The 9,738-nt window shown below is 48.3% G+C and overlaps 1 protein-coding gene across 2 annotated transcripts; it reads left to right on the top strand.

The window, feature by feature from the left end:
• The first annotated feature begins 1,444 nt into the window (after positions 1-1,444).
• On the top strand, positions 1,445-4,713 carry LOC100281736 (peptide transporter PTR2). Of its 2 annotated transcripts, NM_001154656.2 has the most exons (5): positions 1,456-1,701; positions 1,889-2,074; positions 2,227-2,444; positions 2,627-3,129; positions 3,780-4,713. In NM_001154656.2, exons 2-5 carry the CDS (start codon positions 1,981-1,983, stop codon positions 4,621-4,623), a joined length of 1,659 nt encoding a protein of 552 aa, NP_001148128.2. In that variant the 5' UTR covers positions 1,456-1,701; positions 1,889-1,980; the 3' UTR covers positions 4,624-4,713. The 2 variants fall into 2 exon arrangements, with proteins under 2 accessions (XP_008672847.1, NP_001148128.2); XM_008674625.2 differs by having other exon boundaries at positions 1,445-1,701; positions 1,889-2,444.
• Positions 4,714-9,738: the final 5,025 nt, after the last annotated feature.

Genomic DNA, 9,738 nt, shown 5'->3' with positions numbered 1-9,738 from the left:
AAGACACCTGTGGGCTAGTAAATAAAGTTATGATCTTGCGAACTGTAAATTGATCTATTCGCTTCTAGACATCTGCCGCGTAGGAAATATCTTGGGGACATGTACAAGGGCACCAGCCGCATACCCCTATGTCTGGCAGGGGCGGACCCAGTGGGTGGTCTATATAGGCCACGACATCCTAAGATCATATAATATTAATTAGCATAGTGGTGTAAGTACTATCTTTTGAACTTGGCAGTCAATGTTCGAGTCTTGTTGATATCTTTTTTATGATATTTTCTTGATACACCCTAAGCATAGCAGCTGGGTCTGCTACTGATGGCCGGGCCTATAGTAGACTAGTGTAGCCCTAGCAATGCCTCATGAAATAGAGAGACAAAACAACTGAACAGCCTTTTTAGGATATATTTCACAGCTGTCTTATCTCCTGTCTCATCTATTATTTTAAACTTTATTAATAAATAATGTTATTTATAGTGTAAACAACATTTTTTATAACTAGGAGCAAAGGGTCGCCTAAACGGTGTTGGCGGTGACGACTACGACGGATGGGACGCGACGCGTCCAGTAAAGCCAAAATTACTGGTCGCCGTTTTCCGCACGCACCATGATGAATAGTCGCCAAGAAAAACAAGCATATCTGACACTGTCTCCATATCCACGGCGGTCGACGTCCCATCTCCTCAAATTCCGTGAACCGAACGCATGGCGCGCCGGCGAGGCGCGATTGGCCGCCGTGAACATCCCCCTACGGCCCTGCCGGCTGCCTCGTCGACCTGGTGGCATGCTCCGATCCGTTACTGTTAGCCAACTCCGATCCGTCTTTTTGAACCCACGCTGCAACCAAACATAGACCGGTAACCATTCACAGTAAAGGATACAGGTGCAATAAGTTCCATTCCCAACCACTACCGGTTGCGGAACCAAAGTACCAAACAGCACGCTAGTGGGCACTGATAAATGAGAATATAGAAATCTATCTGATAACGAGCTCTGCCAGTGCCACCATCGTCGAAACTCGGCAGCACTAGCGCACGATCCCAACCAAATCATTGGCTGCACTGTATCAGTGTCAGTAGATCACGCCATCCCAATGACAAAGCCACAAAAATACATGACCGGAGAACGAGAGAGAGTTTGCCGTACGTGAGAGGCACACATGCACAAGAGCAGTGTATAATAAACGCGTGTTTCCACGGAGCTGCTGCGGAGGGGGTATACTGCTTACTGCATATCCAAAGCACCAGTCGTGCCCGTGCCGGCGGCCCACTTGCAGTGGTTTGTCCTGGCCTCCTGTCCTGTGTGAAGGCACGGCATTCTGTCTGTCTCTCTCTCTGTGTGTACTGTGACACCAGAGCGTGGAAGCATCAGGCACTGCACCGTCTGCACGAGAGCGCACATCTTCAAAGGCTAGCAGCATATTGCTATCAGCTCACAGTTCCCGCGCTGGCGCTGCTGCTATAAACAAACCTGCTGTTGCTCGCCGCTCGCTCACCAAAGACCATTGCGTGATAGATTGTACCGGTCTCGGTCTCCGTGTCTCACTCTCAAGTTGCAGCTGCCAGCAGCCAGTCATTTCGTTGGCAACCAGGGCAGAACTAAATATCCGTGGATAAGAGCTGCACTGTGTGCTGCTGAGATATCAAGAACGTAACGTACGGTGGAAGACAAGGCCCCGTTCTCGATTAGCCCAAGCCAAAGGTCCGTTCCGTTTACATCAGTTTTTTTTTCTTCAAAATATATGTGTGAACGAACAATAGTTTGCAGTACACGACCGAAACACAATATTTCATCGATTCCTTCCTTGTCTTCTCACCTCTGACGATTCTGTTTCTGAAATCTGCTTCCTGCAAAATGGTTCCATGGTCACGGAATTCGCCATGGTCAGAGTCAGAGAGAGAGAGAGAGAGTCGTACTGGTCGTCACCTGTCGAAGATTTTCGGTGTCTCCTGAGCCACAGCTGCTGCTGCTGCTGGAACCATGGAGATGGAGGCCGTGGAGTCGCACGGAGGCGCCGGGCGCCGGACGCCCAAGAGGGATCGCGGCATCTCCTGGGCCTGCGTCTTCATCCTGGGTAATAATGGCATGTCTCACATACACATCTGTTCGTAGCTTTATATATGGCCTCGCTCGCCCTCAAACCGTCTGGCTGTGGCCTCTGCACTGCATGCACCCGTACATGCATTCATGGCGGCGATGGCGGGACTCGGCCGGACATCACACCAGCGAGTAACTGCTTCCAGTTCATCGCCTACTTCGCCGTGTCGACGAACCTGGTGAACTACCTCAAGGACCGCCTGCACCAGGGCAGCAAAGCCGCCGCGAACGGCGTCACCAACTGGATGGGCACGAGCGCCATCACGCCGCTCGTCGCCGCCTTCCTCGCCGACGCCTTCCTCGGCAGATACTGGACCATCGCGCTCTTCCTGGTCATCTCCGTCCTGGTACGTACCGTACGCCGTCGTTCGATTCGTCGCCCACCACCACCACCGTCACACGTGCACGCGTGGACGCAGAGCTGCTGCAAACCAAGCTCACTTCACTCACCAGTCAGTCACCCCTGTCTTCGTCGTCGTTCAATTCGTTCTCTTGTTTTTGTTTCCGGCACGCTCGTGCGTACGCGCAGGCCTACGTGGTGCTCACGGTGAGCGCGGCGGCGGCGCTGGAGAGCGCGGCCTTCTACGCGGGGCTGTACCTGCTGGCGCTGGGCGGGGCGCTGCAGCCGGTGCTGTCGTCGTTCGGCGCCGACCAGTTCGACGAGGAGGAGCGCGGGCGCCAGAGCTCCTTCTTCAACTGGTTCTACCTCTCCATCAACGTCGGCTCGCTGGTCGGCGGCACCGTGCTGGTGTGGGTGCAGTCCAGCGTCAGCTGGGGGCTCGGGTACGGCATCCCGGCGCTCTTCAGCGCGCTGGCCGTCGCGGCGTTCCTGGCCGGCACCGCCACGTACCGCCGCCACCAGCCGCCGGCAGGCAGCCCGCTCACCAGGGTCGCGCAGGTCGTCGTCGCCGCGTGCAGGAAGTGCGGCGTCCAGGTGCCGGAAGACGCGTCCACGCTGCACGAGTGCGAGGACGTCGGCGGCATGTCCGCGATACAGGGGAGCCGCCGGCTCGCGCACACCGATCAGTTCAGGTCAGTAGCAACGCGTCGCATCGCAGGTTTGCAGGAGTATGTCGTTTCATGGTTAATCGTTAATAAATTTCCGGCTATAAGATTTTCGTGCGGAATCTTGAATTATTCGTCGATACCTCGATATCCAGCTATATACGTTTTAGAAGCTTGCAGCATCCAAACACTCTGAGATATATAGTTCAGATTATTATTTTACCCATACTGACAAAAAGGAACATCAAGCCCAATTTTTTTATTACTGTAAAATTCAAAAACCAGGCTACAAATCCTATGTAAAGTAATGGTAATTCTTTAACTGATCTGGACTAAGATATAAATGAAAAAAATCTAAATGTCGTGACTTCGCTATGGCCTATGGTGGAACCCATCCATCCAATCATCCAGGGCTCAGTTATGATTTTTTTAGAAGTTCGCAAGATCCGTTTGCAGATTCCATTCAAATATATCTTGGACGTAGGTACGCTGGTTGCATCTGAAAGGGACCCAACAAATGAGCAAACCCCAACACGAGCAAACATCGTTTCGCTTTAAATGTTTTCCAGAACTCGCACTGTTATTGCTGATTTGCTTTGCTTCCCGGCGGATGACGTGGCTAACATATAGAATATGTTTCTGACGCAACTAAAAACTACTATAACTGATCGCTGCAGGTTCCTGGACAAGGCAGCGTCGGTGGAGCCATCGGACGACAAGTCGCGTCCGGCGAGCGCGTGGCGTCTGTGCACGGTGACGCAGGTGGAGGAGCTCAAGTGCGTGCTCCGGCTGCTGCCGGTGTGGGCGAGCGGGATCGTGTTCGCGGCGGCGTACACGCAGATGACCACCACCTTCGTCCTGCAGGGCGACACGCTGGACCCGTACGTGGGCGGCTTCCGCGTGCCCGCCGCCGTGCTCTCCGTCTTCGACACGCTCAGCGTCATGCTGTGGGTGCCGCTCTACGACCGCCTGGTGGTCCCACTGGCGCGGCGCGCCACGGGCCACGACCGCGGGTTCACGCAGCTGGCGCGCATGGGCGTGGGCCTCGTCGTGCTCACCGCCGCCATGCTCGCCGCGGGGGCGCTGGAGGTGGCGCGGCGCCGCGTCATCGCGCGCCACGACATGTACGACACCAACACGGGCGCCGGCGGGGACGGCGAGTACCTGCCGCTGTCCATCTTCTGGCAGGTGCCGCAGTACGTGGTGGTGGGTGCGTCGGAGGTGTTCACGTTCATAGGCCAGATGGAGTTCTTCTACGACCAGGCGCCCGACGCGATGCGGAGCCTCTGCTCGGGGCTCTCCATGACGTCCTTCGCGCTCGGGAACTACGTCAGCTCCGCGCTCGTCACCGTGGTGGCGCGCGCCACCGCGCGGGGCGGGCGGGATGGCTGGATCCCCGACGACATCAACCGGGCGCACCTTGACAACTTCTTCTGGCTGCTGGCCATGCTCTGCGCCGGAAACTTCGGCGTCTACCTGCTCATCGCACGATGGTACACATACAAGAAGACTGTGGACTAGTATAGTGTATGTATCTATAAAGACCATCCCTGAACGATCTCGTGAAATGTACTGCCGATCTCAATCAATTCAAAGACACTTCACTTGGAATGGTGGGCGAATCAAAACGACGGGACCTGGCAAACAGAAAAGCGTCGTTGAACAACGACTGGGCCTTGCCCAGCCCAATAAAGCTTACTATTAGTTCAGGCCTTCTCGTCCCAGAAAAAATTGGCCTTCTCGTCTTGAACTTATTTGCCACGAAGTAGGCTCGGTCCGACCCAATTCTGAAGATGCGAGGTTAGCTACAGAAGCTAAAACTATACGAATACCGATTCTTTCGAAACTTCTGTGGCCTGTGGGCCTCGTCAGGCACCTATCTTCAAGTCAAACAGACACTTGCACGTCATCGGTGGTAACGACAGGTTCGAGGTTGCCGATCAGATGGATTACAGACCAATGGCTCTGTGCTTTCGCCGCGCGCGCCATCACACCTTGCGTCACTACTGACGACCTTTTACTTGTTTCTACGGTTCTACTACCTCACTTGAATAGCATAGCACTCACCATCGATGTCGATACAATTGGGCTGTTTGGTTGTTAGGATGAGTAGAGCTCGGTTGAAGTCTAGATGCAGGTTGAGCGTGGCCTGTACAGGCTGATGCAACCAACAATTGCAATACGTGTTTGGTTGTTTGGTCCCAATTAGCTAGGATCAACATGGCTCATGTTTGGTTTACCGTATTTATGAAAGGTTACATGAGCTGACACATAAAACTGAAAGGTATACCTTTCATAAAACTGACAAAAGGACACATGTTTAGCCGTATACCGTATTACATGAGCTGGGAATTACACAAAAAATCAACATTTTAAAACTGACAATTACGCAAAGATCAAGCCAAGCGGCAACATGTCCCATGGTTTTGTTCAACACTGACAGTTACACAAGATTGACATGATAAAATTGCACAAGTGAATCTGAAATTACACCAATATGAAATTACACGTCTAAAATTACACCAATATGCTTCAGTAAATTGCTAAACTAAGATAAAAGAAAACTAGAAATCAAACGTAATTTCATAGAATCCATCTCCTCACAGAATTAGTTGTCACTGGAGCATCCTAGCTACAAATAAGATAAAAGAAAAATGGCAGTTGTGTATTCCGCATACGTCTAAAATCACAGCTGGATCCTAGCTACAAATAGAATGACACAGAACTATTGTGTAATGAAGTAGAATGCATAGAAACATTCATAGATAAAAGAAAACTGGAAATCAAACGTGAACAATACATACAAATTCAAGATCAGTTCGATCGATGACCAAGAAAGTCCAAAATACGAATACAGGAGCTTGCGAAACCTGACATTGATGGAACGCAATGCAAGCAGCCGCTAGCTTTCCCAAAGCGACAAAAAAATAACTAAAAAAGCCAACATTTTCGTTCAAGGATGAGAGGCAATAATAAACCAAACAGTTCTGAAATAAGAGAAGAGAAGAACAATCACACAGAAAGTTTCCCAGATCAAGTGATGAGAGGCAATAATAAACCAAACAGTTCTGAAATAAGAGCAGAGAAGAACAATCACGCAGAAAGTTTCCCAGATCAAGTGATGAGAGGCAATAATAAACCAAACAGTTCTGAAATAAGAGCAGAGAAGAACAATCACGCAGAAAGTTTCCCAGATCAAGTGAATCGGAATCAAGATAGGACACTAGGACTTGTAAATATGAAATAGTTATTAATATTAGCCTCAGCTCAGTAAAATTGATCCTACATGACAGTGTAGCCAGCTACTAAATACTGATAAAGGATATAGATAGGAGTAAACCAAACAGTTCTGAAATAAGAGCAGAGAAGAACAATCATGCAGAAAGTTTCCCAGATCAAGTGTAGCATATCTGTTCTTAAACACCAAAAACGGCAAAACAACATAAATGACTGTTATTAGTGGCTGGCTAACTGAGTAGGCTTAATATTCACTTTTGTTATCATCATTGGCATAAAGGACACACACATCAGATCAAGTGTAGCATATCAGTTCTCAAACAGGGAAATCCATAGGACTCAGGGAAACATCATTGTTCTCAAGTACCAAATCTGTTCTTAATCAGGATAAAGGAGAGACACATCAGATAAACTGTAGCATATCTGCCAAGGAAGGCAACTCTCTGATTTCTAGGAACTCTTGCTAGCACATGAGTGCCATCAATGGCACCAATACAGTCCTACACATTAGGGCAAACATTTGTTACTACAAACCCTACACATGAAAAGGAAGGGATTAGTAGTGGTGTGTTTGGATGGCTGACCTTGAAATAGGGGTACCATCTGTGGCTATCTCTAATTTTGGTTGGTGTAGCAGTTGAAGGTGGCAAGATCATTTCATTTCTCAGTTCACCAACAGCATACAACACTTCCCTGAAGTATCTGCTGATGGTCTCAATAGACCTTCGAAAGGTCATGTGTACAACTCTAAACCTTTGATTATGACCTACCACATGTAAAAACATGGCAACCTGCTCCTCTACTGAGCTATGAATGCTATCTCTCAATAGCTGCCTAGTGCGAAAAAGGTCACACAACTGCATAAAAGGGGCCCTTCTCATCCTAAGTAAGTCAACACACTCAACATCAGTGGATTCATAAATGAATCTCAGGTTGTTTTGTCTCTCTTGGTCTCTTTGGTGCATTGGGCCATAAGTGATAGACCTCCTAGCATGCAGTCGGTGCCTCAACCATGCATCCAACCAGGCTGACATAACTGCTACAAGGACCACGGCCTTTGCAATTAGCCGCCGACGTGCAATAGCAGGATCCATTGCTAGAGTAATAAAATAGAAAAGGAGATTAGAGGTCTAAGTTGGCTCACATGTACTATGCTAGTTGCTAAAAAGGAATTTCATAGAACATTGATCTATAGCTCAGAAAATAACAGTTTTATCATAGTGATGTGCTAGTTGCAAATATATGATAACAAATTTTTACACGAGCCACGGCTGCGACATACAAGAGATGCGCCACCCAGAGGCATTGAATCATCACATACCATTAATTGATAGCTCAGAGACTTAAACAAGTATGAGAACAGCAAGTTGCAACAATAGTTCACCCAGTTTAGACATTAAAGGTAGCATTCAGCTCAAAATAACAGAAATAACAATGACAAGGTAACATTCAACTTAAAATAATAGAATAGACAGTGACAAAGGTAACATTAAGCTCCAAATAACATAATAGATAGAATAGACAATATCATCGATCCTAGTTAATTAGGACCGAGAAAGGTGCCATGTTGATCCTGGCTAAATAGGATCAAACAACCAAACATGTATTAAATATACACATGAATGGTTCAAATTACTCAAATGTTTCTAATTCCAATTGTAACATGAATGGTTCAAATTACACATGAATGGTTCATATATAGTAACATATATTAAGTGCTGGCCTAAATGTACCATTCTTTACTTGTTTTCACAAGTTTAATGTATACGAATATGAACAAGCAAAGGGAACAGGGATTACAGTTTACTTCAAACAGCATCTTGGCCTCATGGGTATCAATCAGAACATGCGTGTGATATGAATGTGGAGTATGTGTGTTGTGTGTATCTAGTTGCAACCAATAAAAACAGAACATGACATGCGGGTAATTGTTATTTCAGTAGTAGATTTGAACAAACCTCAGCAGTCTTAATTAGATCCAATGGGTGTTTACATATATTTGTAATTAATTTTACTCAAAGATGCCTACCAGGAGGATGTCTGGAAATTGAGGGATAGATCTATTGATAACACATCAGTCATTTGCACATGAAATAACTTGCTAGACAACAATGAGTACATGAGTAATTTGAACACTAAAATTATACAGGCAAATTTCAGCAAAGAAATAACCTGCGCATGAGTAATTTGAACCATTTATTCAGCAATCCTAACATAGAAATGAGTACAATTCTTAATGAAGGTGCAACTGCAAAAACCAGACCTAAAGAACATATCTTGAAATCTAGCTAGAGAGCAGGCTATTGAAAGAGCTCGACATGGACTCAACATTCTCAGATCTGAGAAAACACACTACCAAGTGTGATATGTTAGGGTTCCAGGCAAGGCAGCGGCAAAGCAACAGAGACTGCTTGGTCCTGATTTCTCAAAATTAGGACAAGGGGAGTATCTCTAGCCCAAGATTCTCAGATCTGAGAGCTCATACCTTTTGACGAAACCTGAACGAACCAGATCCTCAAAAGTGAGGGGAGTGGAGGGTGTGAGAGCTCGAGAGCGATAGGAGACGGGGGAGGGAGAGCTCGAGGGCGAGAGGAGACGGGGGAGGGAGAGCTCGAGGGCGAGAGGAGATGGGGGGGAGAGAGCTCATACCTTTTGACGAAACCTTAAGGAACCAGATCCTCAACAGCGAGGGGAGTCGAGGGTGCGAGAGCTCAAGGGCGAGAGGAGCCGGGGGAGGGAGAGCTCGGGGGCGAGAGGAGCCGGGGGAGTGAGAGCTCGGGGGCGAGAGGAGCTCGAGGGCGAGAGGAGACGAGGGAGGGAGAGAGGAGATGAAAACCCTAGCGTGTGCGCGAATGGAGAGCAAGAGCGTGTGCGCGAATGGCCCAGCGCATCCTGGCTCTCCAGGAACGCAGATTTCCACCGTATCCCGCGGGCCTGGATTGAGACCGATATTTGCACGAGCGTGGCCTGGCCCAAAACCAAATACAGTCAACCAAACATGTACACTCATTTTATTTTTGCATCTGATGGGCCATGCACCCACGGACGCACCCAACCAAACAGATGGAATGTGATGGGCCATGCACAGAATTTAGGATTACCTTTTTCATAATAGCATATGTGGATTTATATGTAAATCTAATCAATATGGCGTATTAATATAGTTTCAAGCATGGCTGATAACAGATACTTATTTATATATCAATTTTTGGTCTTTTTTCTTTGACGGTGAACAAATAGGATACATAATTGTCGGCGTTTCGACCCCGGGGGTCCCTGGACCGACGAGTAAATTGTCGCCGCGTGTCCCAGCCCAGATGGATCGGCGCGAGACGGAGCGCGAAGGGGGGAAAACCGGAGGGAGACAGGCGTAAAAGGGGAAACCCGCGGCCTTCGTGT

Source organism: Zea mays, chromosome 3, assembly GCF_902167145.1.
Source record: "Zea mays cultivar B73 chromosome 3, Zm-B73-REFERENCE-NAM-5.0, whole genome shotgun sequence".
In the NCBI taxonomy this organism is placed as follows: Eukaryota; Viridiplantae; Streptophyta; class Magnoliopsida; order Poales; family Poaceae; genus Zea; species Zea mays.
Note: the sequence above shows the minus strand (reverse complement) of the source record. Positions and strands in the feature narration are given on the sequence as shown.